Raw genomic sequence first — 17,945 nt, 5'->3', positions numbered from 1 at the left:
GAAGACTTTGGTGGGATGTTGAAGACTTAATTATAAAAAAAAAAAAACTGAATGTAAATATAAGAATTCATATTTTTGAGATCATGTTGTATTTTGAATCATATGGTTTGTTCATGAAATTCAATTTTGTTATTTAATTGGTAATTATTTTAGGCAAATTTCACGTTCATGAGTGTAAATGGTCACATTTACTTAAATCATGTTACAAAACAAAAGAACATTTAAAATCTGAAGGTTTCAAGAACATTTTATTTTTAAAGGAACTGCATTTAAATACATATTTATATGGTAAACCTCTGGTTTTTAATGCACTGTCCTTGTGTTTCCTTTTACATGTTGTTCACAATAAAGTTTTGTTAAAAAAAACGGGTTTCTGCGTAGACTGTTGTTTTTTTTGTTGCGTCCACGCATATCGTCTCAGACAGTGTGGCAGACGTGGCACTACGTCATCAGCCCGCGTCGGAGCTAGCTGGTAGGTGACAGCGTTGTTCTTCGTTTCGTCAGGATAATTATATCTGTTCATGATTTCTTTACCAGAGCGGGTTTGTACAATCGGTTCTCGTGAAATGGATCTGCGCAGCGGCCGAACCGGTTCTGGATCTCCCTGTTTCCTAGAACTAGACTGGGACGTCAAAGGACTTAAAACTCTCACTTGTGACATTTTTAAAACTTAATTTATGAGGCTGAGATCAGAGTCTGTTTTCATTGTTAAAGGAAACCAGCGGGTCTGAACTTCTGCGGCAGAACCGGGCCTTAAAGCAGCCGATCTGCGCCTCTTTCACCCTAAAGTAGAGACCTGCACAAACTGTTTTTTGTAGAATTGTACACTTTAATTGTAAAATCAAACAATAAATTTTTGTTAAAAATAATAATGTTTACAAGAAATTTACATTGCACAAAAAGAGAACATTTCTTCTTCTTTATTTGACTTTTTAGACCTGCAAAAACATTTTTTTAACCTTAAAAAGCTTTTTATGACACAAAATCAAATGCCTCTTTCACTTAAAAAAGATTTCTAAATGTATTTATTCATCCTATATAGGAATTATTCTGACACAAAGTAATAAAAAAAATTGTTTAGCCCGCCTGTTAGTTACTGCTTCATTCTTTTCTTTTTTTCAATAAACTTTATTATTCAACACAATTAGAACAATAAGTATGACAGGAACAATAGTCATAACAACAACAATGTCAGGGGGTGGTACATGTATTACAAAAAGATTACAGATGCTATGAATTGAAAATATTCAAAGACAGACAGTTTTCATAAACATGTATGGCCTTTTTGTTTAAACTATTAGAAATAGTATGTAAATAAGATTCTAACTCTTTAATTATTAAAGACGCACTGCCGTGTCGATGGGCTGCTTTTTGTGGAAATTTTTTTAATGTTGAAAAAAACAGCATCAAAGTTCTATCAACTGATTTAATATTTCTATTTTTCCTAAATGACTGTGAGAAGAGCAGGATAATGCTATCAGACATGAACACAGAAGTCAAATTAACGGAAGAAAAAAACGATAATTTGACCCTCCTAATCAATAACTCTGCTGTTTTCTTGATTGTGTTTGTGGGAGGGGCTCCTGTGACGCCTCCATAGCGGGTTTGGGCCGTCGGCTCCACGTCTGTTTTAGAACAGAGATTTTCAGCTGGACTCTCGTCAGCTCGCTGGTAAAGTCCAGCTTCTTCCAGCTGAGGCGATTCACTAGAGAAAAAGCAGTTGATCCGTTACGTCATCACATCCCAGCTGGATTTCGTAACATTTGAGGTCAGCCCCCCTGACACCGCTGCTCGTGTCCTGGTCCAAACGTGGAAGAGGGTCCACACCGGTTCTGGTTCATGTAAAGGCCCGTACACACCGGGACGAATATTCGCCAGGCGTTATTCGCCAGCGTCTTTCAACATGTTTTTTGTGTTCACACCCAGGCGATTTTCGCTGACGATGAGCCGAGCGAACATGCAATTTCATTCCCTGACATTAGATGGCGCTTAATGTAAAACAGAAATACTCCTGTACACAAGGTGGCGCTGCGCAACCTTAGGCTTCTTAAAGTCGCTTTTCACTCAGAAGAAGAGAGCAAGTATTTACGCGCTTGTCAGAATAATACAAAGAAAACATGAATATTTCAAGCACCAGTAGCTCCAACTGGTGCTTGGTTCGGGGATATTTTAGAATGTCCGTCATTATTTCTTGCTGTGTAGACGCTACTCGGCGTCTATCTTCTTCGCTGGCATGTGTGCTCAGCAAGGCAGTTTTGTGTTTGAGCGCCCCCAAGTTGTGTTTTACTGTAACTTCAGAAGCTCCAGGCATGTGTGAAAAAGCGCCATTCTCATTGGTCGAATAGATTTCGACGCAACGCGTCGAAAAAAACAAACAAACCCGAGGCAGGTTTTTTTTTTTGACGCTTTGACGCGTGGCGTTTTTTCGCGTCGGTGTGCACACTCTCATTGGTGCCCTTTGTTTAGTCACGAGGCGTTAAACGTCAGCGAAAATCGTCCCGGTATGAACGGGCCTTTAGAGTTCACTTTAAGGTTCCTTTGTTTTTTAATGTCTCAGTGATCAGCTGACCCCCGTCTGGCGTTTCTGGTCAGCTGATCACTGAGGTCCAGAAGGACGTGTAGGGGGGGCAGAGCCGTTTCTATCTAAATATTAGACAAGCGTTCAATGTCCAGTTATAAAACGTGGGACTCATTTTTATAGCCAAGCATTTGGTCCCACGTGAGATTTTACTGTTATTTTAAATCTCAAGTTTTTATTGTTTTCCATGTTTTCGTTATTTATTACATTTGTTTTAACAGTTTTTATTAAGTTTAGCTGTTAAAGTGCAGTGCTGTGTTCAATATGAAAGAGGATGAAAAATAGATTAAATCTACAGCATAAATATAACGATTGAAAATACGGAAATGACGAAAATTTGGACATTTGTTTTTTTTAGCCCCAACTTTTAAAGAAGATTTTGACAGACGGATGTTTATTTCTTTGTGAGCAAATAGGAAAATGCCAAAGCAAGTTTCTCATGTTGCTAATTACCCCTCCCACATATCACTTAATGAATTATTTAACATCAGTAACTCCAAAGAAATAGAAAATTAGAATTATTTTTAAGTTTTAATTTTTTAGATTATAGAAAATATTGGGCTTGTTTTAAAAATGTTTAATATTCCCAAATTAAATCATGGAAAATAGATATGAATGAAACAGTTTAAGAATTTATTTTAGTAAATCATTAACTGGTGGTAGATTTGGATTCTAACAGCTAAACGGACAGTGGTATACGTTTTTATTCTAACTGCAAAAATACTGAGCTGAGAGGCGTCCGTCTGCCTTGAACACCTTTACCTTTTGCGACCTTTGACCCAGTTTTCCCAAAGTAACCCATTCATGGCTTGTGATCTTTATTTCTAAATGCATCAAAGTCTTTTAGATTTTCCCCAAGTTGTAGGGATGAACAGGGAAAATGTTTGTAGAATAAATGAACCAGTTGATACTTTTACCTTAACATCCCATAATTCCTTTGTTGCAGTGCAGGAATAAAGCTGAGAAAATGATGCAGGAAAGTGGGATTGAGACGAGACCTCTGGAGAACCTGAGTGCTGCCGTCAGCGGAGCCTCAGCCTCCGGTAAGACGTCTGTCTTTCTACTGGACAAACTTTCAAGAACTTCTTTATTGCTTTGTGTGCAGTTACACACTTCTGAACAGTGTCGTTATTTTACACAGTTGTTTTCCTGCACCTTCATTAACAGTTGAGTACAAACATGCAACCTCATTTTTGGTCAAGGTAAAGAATACCATGGATTTAGAGTTTTTCTACCAACAAACGTCTCTTGAATGTCTTTTCAAAAATAAAAAAAGTGACAGATGCCATAAAAGATTCTTTCTTAATGCAAAAGTGGTTTTGTGTATTTAATTTTTTTGCCTAATCAAGTACGTTAAACTTGTTTTTTAAGGAAGGAGGGGCTTCTTCCCTGCTTGTTTTTCCACTAACCCAGCCTGAGCTCCAGAGCCACATGTGCCCCCCCCCCCCCCCCCCCCCCCCCGGTTAAATAAAAGCAAAACAGTTTTCATTTTTACTGTAAAGTAAAAAGTTAATAAGTGGTAAAGTAATAAAACAGACCCCTGCACTAACTCTAATCTTGCAGGTTCTTTTCCCCAAAATCCTGATCTCTGCAGTGAGCAGCAGGTTGGGCTGTCCCATCTGTGTAACCAGAACTGGGGTGTGACCTTAATCACTGAGACATTCGGGTCCAATCCTTACTGACCCAACAGGAGCCACCAAGTCTTTTTTCACCCTTCAGAAAAATCATCTGTATTTGTTATTACTATTCTGTTAAAAACAAAGGAACTGTTGTTTTTGGCCTACAGAAAGAGAAAATGGACTTTTTATGAAATATTTTTGATAGACGTTCACATGACTCCCTTTCAAAATAAAAGACAGCTTGTGCTACTCATCTCAGTGCAACAATTGTAATAATCGGTAGTACAATCTTGGTAGTAATATTAATTAACCTGTTTATTTTGCCATTTTTGTGGAATCTCATCTGAAATTAAAAAATAGAACAAACTAAATTTTAATCAAACCTGATTAGGTGACCCTTACCACATTTTTAGCGCTCAAAGAAAATCCTTGAATTTGTTCAAAAATAGAAAAACTTCCCTAAAATCTGATGAACCTTGAGTATGAATTCTAGTTGTGGTTACGGACTTAAAATTGAGTTTTTGTATGGAGCTTAAAAGTCTGTCAGTGTTTTAGTACAACTTTTACAAGAACGTCAATGCTGATGCCAACGCTTGGGTATTAGAGAGTCAAAGAGACCATGAGGTGGTGGTTAGTGTGAGCGCATAACATCTAGAGCACGTGTCAAACTCAAGGCCCGCGGGCCAGATGTGGCCCGCAATTTAATTTTATATGGCCCGCGAGAGCATAAAAGTTGTTAATTTCTTAAAATAAACGATAAAAATTGGTGTGTATTTATTCATATGTAGGGGGAATGTGACTTGAAAAATCAGATTGGGCGACTATACATTAGGTCTTCAACACTGTCCATATAACCTAACCTGACCGAATCAAATGTAAAAGTATTTATGCTTGACCAGGGGAGTCAAACTCATTTTGGTTCGGGGGCCACATTCAACCCGTCTGATCTCAAATGGGCCGGACCAGTAACATAACAGCAAAATAACAGCTTTGTTTTTTGTTTTTGTACTCAATTGGAAAACATGCCTCAACCAACATGGTAGCCTAATCACTTACTATTACACATTATTCACAGAGGCCTGTGGATCTTAAATAAAATTGATTTAACTTCTATTCAATTTTATACACAATAAATATTTTAAAACTGAAGCAATCCCGATAATAAACTCAAGAGGGGCTACAGAAAAAAATGAAACACCCTTACTAAAATGTAAATGTGCAAATAAATGAAAAATGTAACTAAATGAAACTTGCAAACATCTGTGAACATAAGAGTTTGAAGTTAACCTCCTTTCTCTCCTGAAATTTCAACCGTCCATCAAAATCAGGATTCAAATCCTGTGCAGAAACACATTTACTGTCATTCAAGTGAGCAAAACACATTGAAATGTCCAAGAATCTTTTCCTGGTTTCAGCTTGAATTTTGTGGCAACACCTGCCTTCTTCCTGACGTTTGATGGGCGCCATCAGTGACCAGACTGACGTCATGTGACCAGTTCACTCCAACATTGTCCAGCACAGTAACTAGAGAGCTCTTTTTCAAGGAAGACCTGGGCCAAATGGCATCAATACAAAATAAATACAGTTAAAAAACAACTGAAATAAAATACATTACAAAATACAGATGCAGTTAAAATTGAAATGAACAGTAGGGCAATGACTAATAGGATTAATTAAAAAGTGGTACAGATAGGTCAAGGGTGACATGTGCAAGTTTCTTTTAAAAGCTCAGAAAGTTTTGCTTTAAAACAATTCAATGGAATAAGATCACTTAAATGCAGAGAGTTTTGAATATTATTCCAGGAATGTGGAGCAGCAATGGAAAAGGCTGTTTTTCCTAGTTCACTGAGGAATCTAGGGACATAAAGAAGCAATTTGAGTGAGGAACGAGAGTTATATATGTTGTTAACAGGAGAAAGAAGACGGCACAGATATTGAGGTAGTTTGCAGAGAATGGCCTTATAGGTGAATATTAGCCAGTGTTTCTGTCGCCTGACTTTGAGTGAAGACCAAGAGAGCAGAGAGTACAGTTCACAATGGTGGGTTCTGTATGCAGAGTTTGTGATAAAACGCAAGGCACTGTGATAAACTGTGTCCAGACTACGGAGATTTGACGAGGCAGCATTCATGTACAGAATGTCCCCGTAATCCAAAATTGGGAGGAAAGTTCTCTGAACAAGTCTTTTCCTCACACCTGGGCTTAGACAAGATTTATTTCTGTAGTAGAAACCCATAAGTGCTTTTGGATTTTTTAGCAAGTGGTTAGTGTGAGAGGTAAAAGACAATTTGTCATCAATCCACACACCCAGATATTTATATGAGGACACTTTTTCAATTTTCACTCCTTCCAAAGTATGAATATCAGCCTTCATTACATCATGTGAACGAGACCTGGAAAATATCATGAATTGTGTCTTTTTAGCATTTAAGGTCAACTGTAATTGATGAAGAGAATACTGAAGTTCATTGAAGGCTTCCTGGAGCTCGTTCACAGCAAGATGGACCGAAGAAGCAACTGTGTAAATGATGGTGTCATCTGCATAAAGATGGGATTTAACATTTGGTAATTTATAAAGATGGTGAACAGGATAGGAGCCAAGATTGATCCCTGTGGGACTCCACTATTGATGTTCATAAAGTCTGATTTTACATCTTCAACAATCACACACTGGGTTCTCTGTGAGAGATAATTTCTAAACCACCCAATAGCAGAACCACCTATACCAATAAGATTTTGCTTTTGTAGTAGAAGCTGATGGTTTACAGAATCAAAGGCTTTAGATAAGTCCACAAATAGGGCTGCACAGTGCAATTTCTTGTCTAGGGCATTGATGATATCATTTGTTACAGATACAGCAGCTGTTACAGTACTGTGGCCTGATCTGAAACCTGACTGAGTTTCACATAGAACCGAGTTAGATGCTAAAAAGAGTTTTAGTTGAGAGTTTACATGGGATTCTAGGATTTTTGCAAGAACTGATAGTTTGGAAATAGGTCTGTAGTTGTTTAGCTCAGATTGATCTCCACCTTTCAGGAGAGGGAGAACATGAGCTGCCTTCCAGACTTTGGGAATTATATTTGACTGAATACTTAGATTAAAAATATGGGCGATGGGTTCAACAATAAAATCGGCTGCAAGTCTGAAGAAGTAGGGGTCTAAATCATCTGGACCAGGAGATTTTTTTTGGGTCAATAGCTTTCAGAGAGTGTAACAACTCTGAATTGGAAATTGGTTGGATGACAAATTTGATTGCATGAGAAGATGCAGAAGATGCTGTAATAGGGGAATCGGATAGAGGATCTGAGTGACCGGACACTGGTGAAGATAATAGAGGAACTAAGCCCACTGAAGTAAAATGTTTGTTAAATTGCTTTGCAATTTCCTCTTTCTGTTGTATGGCCACATAGTTCACTACAAGGTTTGCAGGTGTAGTTGATTTCACATTTTGTCCAGTTAGCATTTTGATTTGTTTCCAGAATTTAGTGGGATTTTTAAGATTTGTTGAAATAGAGTTTATGTAAAAATCCGATTTAGTTTTCCGAGTCATCAGCTGTTGTTGTGTCCATCAACTCAAGAAACTCTGCTGTGACGGTTTCTTTAACAGCTCTAATAAATATGCACAGTTGTGCAATATCTGTATCTGTGCTTTCATCAACAGTGACCAAAAATACAATAAATGACTTAATTCCTTCATTTGGCGTCCAAGTCTCCTCAGAGATGTTGTATCTGCAATTGTGATCCTTGACAGATTCATGTTGGCAAAGGTCGACTGCTTTTTGGGGCACAACACTCCTGCAGCGTTTAGCATTTTTTCACAAGTTCACCATCTGAAAATGGTTTGGATGTTTGTTCCAACTTGTTTGCAATCAGGTGTCTGTCACTGCTCCATCACTGATGTCACGGCTGCAGTAAATGCAGACGGTTGTTCTTTCAGTCCAGGTAATAGTGGGTAAATCTTCTCTCTTCTTAACTCCAAATGGTGAAACTTTTCTTTATGGTGAGTCTCATAGTGGTGTTGAATGTTATATTCTTTCAGCACTGCGACCTGTTGATGACATAACAAGCATTAGGTTTTGCATTCAGCTCTGTGAACACAGAAAACTTCCATTGGTCCTGGAAAGCTCAGCACTCCACTTCAACCTTTTTATTCTGTTTGGCAGCAAAACAGTAGTTTGGCTCACGAGGAACCAAAGTACATCTTACTCAGACACAGAGCTGTCAGGTTTCGCTTTTGGCACATGCAGAGATACTGTTTCACCTGTTTTGCTTTTCCTTTGCTCCCCCTAGTGGTAAAATTGTGCATTTCGGTTATTTCTTTAAAAAATCATAACTCGCCACAGGAATGGACTAGAAACGTGCTTTCTTTTTAAAAATCCCTATGATTTTTACTCCTCATGTGTGGGTCAGTCTAAATCACCTGGCGGGCTTAATACGGCTCGCGGGCCGTATGTTTGTCACCCCTGTGTTAGAGTAACAAGCAAACATGCACTGACAAAAATATGAACGCAACACTTTTGTTATTGCTCCCATTTTTTATGGTATGAACTCAAAGATGTGTAACATTTTCCACATACACAAAATAACCAGTTCTCTGAAATCTTGTTCACAAATCTGTCTAAATCTGTGATAGTGAGCACTTCTCCTTTGCCAAGACAATCCATCCCACCTCACAGGTGTGCCATATCAAGATGCTGATTAGACAGCATGATTATTGCACAGGTGTGCCTTAGACTGGCCACAAGAAAAGACCACTCTGAAATCTTCAGTTTTATCACACAGCACAATGCCACAGATGTCGCAAGTTTTGAGGGAGCGTACAATTGGCATGCTGATAGCAGGAATTTCCACCAGAGCTGTTGCTAGGGAATTGAATGTCCATTTCTCCACCATAAGCCGTCTCCAAAGGCGTTTCCGAGAATTTGGCATCACATCCAACCGGCCTCACAACCGCAGACCACGTGTAACCGCACCAGCCCAAGACCTCCACATCCAGCATGTCCACCTCCAAGATCGTCTGAGACCAGCCACTCAGACAGCTGCTGAAACAATCGGTTTGCATAACCACAGAATTTCTGCACAAACTGTAAGAAACCGTCTCTCGGAAGCTCATCTGCATGCTCATCGTCCTCATCGAGGTCTCGACCTCACTCCAGTTCGTCGTCATAACCGACTTGAGTGGGCAAATGCTCACATGCGATGGCGTCTGGCATGTTGGAGAGGTGTTCTCTTCACGGATGAATCCTGGTATACCCTGTTCAGGGCAGATGGCAGACAGCGTGTGTGGCGTCGTGTGGGTGAGCGGTTTTCTGATGTCAATGTTGTGGATCGAGTAGCCCATGGTGGTGGTGGGGTTATGGTATGGGCAGGTGTATGTTATGGGCGAAGAACACAGGTGCATTTCATTGATGGCATTTTGAATGCACAGAGATACCGTGACGAGATCCTGGGCCCCATTGTTGTGCCGTACATTCAACAACTTCACCTCATGTTGCAGCATGATAATGTATGGCCCCATGTTGCAAGGATCTGTACACAATTCTGGGAAGCTGAAAACATCCCAGTTCTTGCATGGCCAGCATACTCACCGGACATGTCACCCATTGAGCATGTTTGGGATGCTCTGGATCGGCGTATACGACAGCGTGTTCCAGTTCCTGCCAATATCCAGCAACTTCGCACAGCCATTGAAGAAGAGTGGACCAACATTCCACAGGCCACAATAGACAACCTGATCAACTCTATGCGAAGGAAATGTGTCGCACTTCATGAGGCAAATGGTGGTCACACCAGATACTGACTGGTTGTCTGAGTCCTCTGACCCCCTCAATAAAACAAAACTGAAGATTTCAGAGTGGCCTTTTCTTGTCCCCAGTCTAAGGCACACCTGTGCAATAATCATGCTGTCTAATCAGCATCTTGATATGGCACACCTGTGAGGTGGGATGGATTGTCTTGGCAAAGGAGAAGTGCTCACTATCACAGATTTAGACAGATTTGTGAACAATATTTCAGACAACTGGTTATTTTGTGTATGTGGAAAATGTTACACATCTTTGAGTTCATACCATAAAAAATGGGAGCAATAACAAAAGTGTTGCATTTATATTTTTGGTCAGTGTATGTTTTCAATGCAACTGTAATTGTCACTTTAAAATAAATAATAAATAATTTATTGTAAAGAAAAAATGAGTTATTTAACATTAAGGAGTAGTTACATTTATTTTCATAACATTTAGTTACATGTATAAGTTACATCTGGCCCTTTGAGGACAGCCGCTATGCTGATGTGGCCCTCGGTGAAAATGAGTTTGACACCCCTGATCTAGAGGATAGGATTAGATGGCGGCGTTAATAATTAACCAGTCATTACAAACCGGTCATGTTCCCCCTGATTTCAAAACTGCCATTATTAAACCACACTTAAAAAACCCGCACTGGATCCAATAACTTGGCAAACTATAGACCCATTTCCAACGTTCCGTTCCTGTCCAAGGTTCTAGAAAAAGTTGTCGCCGCTCAACTCCACCATCATCTCTCAACGCACAGCTTATTTTAAAAATGTCAGTCTGGTTTCCGGTCAGCTCACAGTAAAGGGACAGCCCTGGTCCGAGTCATGAATGACCTACTCATAGCTGCAGACCAGGGCTCCCCATCTCTACTCTTCCTTCTGGACCTGTCAGCTGCATTTGACACCGTGGATCAGTCTTCATACTACTGTTAGACTCTCTGGGAAAATATTCAACTGGTTTAAATCATATCTCACAAAACAGGACAGAATATGTGGCTCTGGGGTCTGCTAAATCTCACACAGTCACCTGCGGAGTTCCTCAAGGCTCTGTTTTTGGACCTTCACTCTTTACCATCTACATATCTCCACTTGGACAAATCATTCGTAAACACAACAATTCATTCCACTGCTACGCCGATGACACACAGTTATATGTAAAAATTGACCCCAGTCCCACCCTAACTTCTTCTGCCTACCAGGCATGTCTGGAGGAGATAGATGCATGGATGGAAAATCTTGGTGTCAAAATCGATTTTAATCTAACATTTGATCATCACAAACGTTAACATCCAAAACTGCTCTGCTAGTGTCCTGACAAGGAGACACAAATTTGACAACATCATTCCTGTTCTTCGGTCACTTCACTGGTTACCCATTCATTCCAGAATTCATTACACTCTGTCTCCTCACCTACCAATGCGTCCATGGAACTGCCCCTGTCTACCTTAGTGAGCTCCTTTCCCCGCACACCACTTCATGACCTCTGCTCAAATCTCATTGCCTTCACCAACCAAGGATCAGGCTAACCACAATGGGAGACAGAGCCTTTCAGGCTGCTGCCCCTCGACTCTGGAACAATCTTTCAGAACCCCCCTTAGAGCCCCACAAAGCCTTGACAATTAAAGGCTTAAAGACATTCCTTTTTAATAATGCTTTTTAGTACTTTTGTTGTTTTTGTTTTTCTTTCTTATTATTTAATAACTATTGTTTTTCCTGTTTTATATTGTCGCACTTTGAGATTTTTTCTCAAAATGTAAAGCGCATTCTAAAAGAAAAGTATTATTATTATTATTATTAATAGGTGCAGGATTTACTGTGGAAACTCTTAAAGGAAGCAGGTGATACTTAAGAAGTATTGCACATTTTCAGCTAGCCACATCTCATGTTGTACACACCCTGTTCTTAATCATGCAAAAGACCTTTGTTATAATTTTATTTGGCACTTATATGTGAAACTTAAATGTTTGTCTATTTCAGGTTTAAGCAGTTCTGCCCTTAGTCGTCAGGCCATTTTCCACTGTTTATTTTTTGCAATTTGTCCATCTTTCAATCATTCTATACTGGTTTGGTCTCTCATCTCCAACTCTCCCCTTTTTTCTCAGTTCATTCGTCTTGTCCGCCTCTAGCTTCTTCCATCATACCACTTACATCTGCTGGCGCGGTAGCTCCTCCCATTGGGATTCCTGTTTCTAGTTTCTCTAAGAGTACAGGATATGACATCACACGGGGTCATGCCAGCCAGGTCCCTCGGACACCAGCCGTGCCAGCGTTCTCCTGTCCTGCAACCATGCCAGGTTAGACTTGTGAGAACAAAAAAGTATCCAAAGGCTTATTATCTTAAAAACTGTAATTATATGTTCTTCAAATTATGTTAGTTAAACCTCTTAATAAATAATTCATAGTGAAAAAAGTGACATTTGAAAGTGAATCAAATGTTAAGATATCTAAAAGTGGATGAAAACGAAATGCCAATTTAAAAGTCTTGGAATCCTAATCTCAATATTCCAGGAGTTTTGTCTAATCCGATGGTACAGCAGCCCGTCATGACTGGAGCCATAGAGGCTGGATCTTCAATAACATTTCCAGAAGACCAAGAGGACCCCAAAGAGTCTGAACACATCAACAGTACTGGAGGCATTTGGGGTTTTTTCAAGGTAACATGCTAAGTGTGGAGTACTGTTACCTTTTTTATACATTTGTACCGTGAAAGACTTCTTCATCAGTATTTCCTACATTGGTTTGTTTCTTTTAAATACACATTCACACCACTAATGTTTTTTTTTTACTTTTCCAGAACTAGACAGTACTTTTGCTAGTTTTCTACTGCAGGTTAGGGAATAATGTGCGTGAGTTTATAGCCGTCTAACCAGAATCCCACAAAAGCACATGGATGATTACCTATAGGTCTGGAATGTGTAGTTTACATAAATACTTTTATCTGCCTGTTTTCTGATATTCTCAGGGAGTTGCAGGAAACCCTGTAGTGAAAACAGTCCTGAATAAAACCAAGAACTCTGTGGAATCTATGATCACAACTCTGGACCCTGGCATGGCTCCATATATCAGTCAGTCATCTTGTTATTCAATTTTATGTGAAAATATCCAGCAGATGTATGATTTTCATTGTTGTTGTCATCCAGGGTCTGGTGGGGACATTGACATTGTGGTTGCATCAGACAAGGAGATCCATGTTGAAGCTGTCAGAGATGCCTTCCAGGAGGTGTTTGGAATGGCAACTGTCATTGGGGAGGCTGGTCTGTCAAACATTGCTCCCCAGCCAGTGGGCTATGCAGCAGGCGTTAAGGTCAGTTCCCTAAATATTGCTTTCAGTCTTTCTCCAAGAACAGTTGCAGAGCTTTTTGTCCATGTCAGAGTTCTTTCCTTACATGTTCTGGTGTTTCTGCAGGGAGCTAAAGAACGCATCAAGAGCTTGCACCAAGCCAGCATCATCCACAAAGATCAGCCTGTCGTCTCTTTAGAAAACTTTATAGCAGAACTATTTCCTGACAAGTAAGAAAAAAACCTGTTTCTTGTAAAATGTTTTAGGACATTTTCTTACACGCTGTATTAGATGAAAGAAAAGAAACTTGAAGGGAAGGTGTACTCTGGGACCAGGGTTGGAAAACACTGCTCCATAGGCCTCATGGGAATTCCATATCTTGATAACGCATCACAAAAGTGCAACAGTTCCATTCTAATGCCTAATTTACTTTTTTTCTGTTTTACTTGTAAACTGACATCATTTAGTTTTTAGTTTGTACGTATAACCTCAAATGTGAACTTTTATGGACAGAGTTCACAAAATATTGAAGTAAAAAAAACGGTGTGTTTACGACATCCACTGAGGTTTTTTTAACCTTTGTGCTATTCTATGGGGTCCAGATGACCCCACCCTTACTTTGACGTGTTCTCCCTACCATGACAAAGGTGGATAAAGGTGGAAAGATTTCATGTAATCCATGGACACCAGTGAAGATCACAAATCATTGAAGAAAAAAGGTTCAGAGCACTGTCTAGTGGGTCTAGATCAGTGTTTTTCAACCTTTTTTGAGCCATGGCACACTTTAACCTTGACAAAAATCCCGCGGCACACCAGCATCCAAAAAAAAAACAAAAAAGCAGAAACTCATAGTCTGTGTTGACCGCCCCCCCCCAATCTCACATGCATTTTTGTGATAATTGTGGCAGTAAAAGCTGGAAGCTGTGCGGGTTTCTTCTAAAAGACGTAATAAAAGTTACGTTAAAAGATTTAAAAACTGTTTGATGTGTGTTCGTTGTGGTTTCAAGACGTTTAACAAGGACGACTCTTGTGCGCTAAGACGCTGTCCCTTTAAGCCAATGCATCATGGGAGATGTAGTGTGAAAACTGCTGCAAAAGGGCAAATAAACTAGCGTCTCTGAGCTTCGTTGTTTTGTTCACTTGTTCCACAATCTGACACCGGATTCTGTGGAAAGCTACACCGCTAAAGACGAGCTTTAGCTGGTATGTTTGTTAGAACTGAGCGAATTTTTGAGCTAAATTGGAACAAGGAAGTGAAGATTTTAACCACTTCTGATTTGTCAGACGTTTGACATGTGATTAAGCCTTCAAGAATGATTGGCGGAGACAGTTAAAGGGGCGGGACTTTTCCGCAAACAGCTGTAGCTGTGGCTAAATCGAGGTACCGTCATTCTTATCAAAGTGTCTTTAATAGACTCAAATAAACACAAAGAAAAAATAATTTTATGATCTTTCATATTCCTAACTACTCAGTGTTTTATCAGGGCCTGTTTGGATGAACACAGAGCTGATTTCCTGGAAATGGAAAATGTTTTTAGATCAGGTAATGAGAGCAATTTCCCACAGCACACTAGTGTGCCGCGGCACACTGGTTTGAAAAACACTGGTCTAGATGACCCAACTCCCAATGTGAAAGTGCCCAGGATAGCACAAGGGTTAATCCCTATTTTATTGTGAATAGAGTACCGTTATTTAGTTTGTTTTAGATAGAAAATTGACTTTTGGTTTACTGGGAAAGTTTAAAATAATTAAAGTATTGCAATAGTTCATTACAGATTTCTTCAGTACCAGTTTGATTTAAAACCACAAAACACAAAATCTTCTGTGTAAACATATTTTTACTACTATTGATGGAATTTTATTTTAGCAGTTAGGGAGCAGTTCGGACAAATCAGACGAATTACCATTTTTCTTTGACGGTGAAAAACTTTCAGAAAAAGTTCTTACTTTCAGGGTAGCTTCTTGGTATTTTATGTTGTTTTTTGACTTCAACACAATTCAGGACTGTATAGTTAATGTTGTGATTTTTCATGTTTCTTTCAGTAATCTATGATCTCAAGCAAGCTCTGAAATTTCCCTTTGTTCCCTTTTTTCCAGCTGGTTTGACATTGGCTATTTAATCTTGGAGGATCCGTGTCACAACATCACTATCGAAGTGTTCACTCAGGCGACTCCTGTGCCATTGCATCACATTCAGCAGGTACATGGATATAATATTGAAAACTAGTGGTTGCCGTATGGGATAGGCCCCCCTCTCGTTTTTATTTGCACCTTAGACATGTAGGACCCTTGGTAGGGGGGGTGCTTGGACATCACTGCCAGCAAGCAGCAGATGTCCTCTCAGTGCCCCACCCTCCAATTTTAACTGCACCCCCTTAGTACACACACCCTTTACCCCTCAAAATATAAACTCCAATACAAACACACATACATGCACACACACCCTCACACACATGCATTTTGCAAGGAAGGTGGGACCTTGGACCATCTCTCCCCTACCCCATCCCTGGTAGGGGTACTGGGCCCTTGGTAATGCCGGCCGTTTTCCTTGGGTGCTGGCTTTCTGGGCCCGGCGGCCCTCTCTCCACTTAGGGAGAGGGATCCCTCAGTTCTCTGGCAAGAGCCAGGGGGGGGACACCCCCCCCAGGCTCAGATGGATCACATCACATCTGAGCCTGGGGGGGTGTCCCTGTGGTGTGGGTTCTGGTCCTTGCCCCTGAGCGCCTTGCCAAATTTCCAACTGTGGGCGAGCCTGGTCGGGCCATGTTTACAACCCTTCTTGTGGACCCCCTCTTCCCCTGGGTGTCCTCCTCCTGGGCTGGGGCGGCTGGCCCCTGCCTTGCTCTCTCCTGGACCAACCGTGGGCCGGGTGGGTGGCTGCCTGGAGCGCGGGGCGGGTCTCCCTTGGGGGGTCGTCTGGGGCTGTGGGAGCTCTTCTGGGGCGGCCCCCCACGTTGGGCCCTCCCGGCGCAGTGGGTGGGCTCCTCCTGGTTGGGCCAGAGCTGCACTCTCTGTCCCCCAATGCCTCCCTGCTCTCTGGCTCTGGGGGCCCCGTGGCGGTCCTGCTGGCCCTGGCCTGGGTGGCGGATGTGATCACCCAGGGGCGGGCGGTTGTTCTCTGCCTACTGCCGAGTGGCGTTGGGGGGTTCTGGCTGCTGCTGCGGCGGGGGTCTTGGTGTGGGGATGGCTGGGCACTCTCCCTCCTTCTTTTCACATTCCATTTTAGAAGAACATAAACACTCACTTGAGCACAGGTGTTAGCTCACTTTTGCACTAATAGTTTGTGTGATTGAATGAAATATTTCACACTAGTTGGTTTGAATGCATATGTATGTGTGTGTGAACAATATTTGTGTTGTGTACATGTTGACATGTGAACATTTTTGGAGCCAACAGGTGTGTTTATAACGTTTGAGTGTGTGTGTGGACAGGCCCCGCCCTTATAGATTTGTTTTACATCTGAACCTCACTGTAATGAGTATAACCTTCCACAAACTTGTTGCTTTATGCTGCTTCCTGGTTCTCCCTACCATGACAAAGGTGGATAAAGTTGGAAAGATTTCATGTAATCCATGGACACCAGTGAAGATCACAAATCATTGAAGAAAAAAGGTTCAGAGCACTGTCTAGTGGGTCTAGATGACCCAACTCCCAACGTTAAAGTGCCTAGGATAGCACAAGGGTTAAATAAAGGTTACTAATTATATATATTTTCTGAGCAGAAAACCTTCCCTCCGTCTCATTTCATGTAAACAGCTGTTGCTTTGTGCGTTGTGCAGGCTCAGTCTCTGACCCCTCCTGACTACAGTCTGCGCTGGTCTGGACTTCTCGTCACGGTGGGTGAGGTTCTGGAGCGCAGTTTACCCAACACCAACAGAACAGACTGGCATCACGCTGTGACCGGGATGAGCAAGCGGGAGATGATCCAAAGTGCAGCAAAAGCTCTAGCTGGGCTCTACAAACAGCAGCTTCCTCCAAGGACTTCATGAGCCATAATGGTTTTGATTCTGTCACAAAAAATGTTCAGACACTTGAGGAGAAACCAGCTAGTAGGAAAGAAACTCTCATAACTCAGATTTGATTCTCCTTTAAGAGCAAAAAACTTCAGTTTTCCACTGTTACAAATGTAAAGGTGTGGACCAGAATATGTGCAAATGCTCCCATGTTGTCTTTTATAGCAGTTCTATTAAATTACTTTTTTTTTTCTTTTTAACGTGTTTTCATATGCAAATAGGTCAGTTTTACTAAGGAAATGGCAATTTGGAACTTTTTCTTTTTTTTCCCCCTTTTTAAAATTATTTTGCAAATAGTTTACACAAAGTACAAATTAACCCTTGTGCTATCTTAGATGACCCCCACCCTTCCATGGACGTGTTCTCCCTACCATGACAAAGGCGGATAAAGGTGGAAAGATTTCATGTAATCCATGGACACCAGTGAAGATCACAAATCATTGAAGAAAAAAGGTTCAGAGCACTGTCTAGTGCAGGGGTCGGGAACCTATGGCTCGCGAGCCATATATTGCCCTTTTAATGGTCACGTGGCTCGCAGTCAAATCGTTAATTTTACTTTTGTTTTTTTCATTAGACCAGTTCTTCTCGGGCGTGGTGCGATGCCAGAGGGGCGCAGTAGTAGCGGTGCTTGGAGAAAAAAATCTGCGCCAGCAACATCAGTTTACC

General features: G+C 40.9%; 1 protein-coding gene across 2 annotated transcripts; it reads left to right on the top strand.

Moving 5' to 3' along the window:
- The first annotated feature begins 403 nt into the window (after positions 1-403).
- Positions 404-17,479, top strand: prrc1 (proline-rich coiled-coil 1). Of its 2 annotated transcripts, none has more exons than XM_023953179.2 (9): positions 404-472; positions 3,525-3,621; positions 12,089-12,280; positions 12,495-12,640; positions 12,949-13,051; positions 13,127-13,290; positions 13,393-13,496; positions 15,364-15,466; positions 17,046-17,479. In XM_023953179.2, exons 2-9 carry the CDS (start codon positions 3,546-3,548, stop codon positions 17,253-17,255), a joined length of 1,098 nt encoding a protein of 365 aa, XP_023808947.1. In that variant the 5' UTR covers positions 404-472; positions 3,525-3,545; the 3' UTR covers positions 17,256-17,479. The 2 variants fall into 2 exon arrangements, with proteins under 2 accessions (XP_023808947.1, XP_078811657.1); XM_078955531.1 differs by having other exon boundaries at positions 472-542.
- The last annotated feature ends 466 nt before the right edge of the window (positions 17,480-17,945 follow it).

Source organism: Oryzias latipes, chromosome 12 (genome assembly GCF_053564925.1).
Source record: "Oryzias latipes strain Hd-rR chromosome 12, Olatipes_Hd-rR_3.1".
Classification (NCBI taxonomy): Eukaryota; Metazoa; Chordata; class Actinopteri; order Beloniformes; family Adrianichthyidae; genus Oryzias; species Oryzias latipes.
Note: the sequence above shows the minus strand (reverse complement) of the source record. Positions and strands in the feature narration are given on the sequence as shown.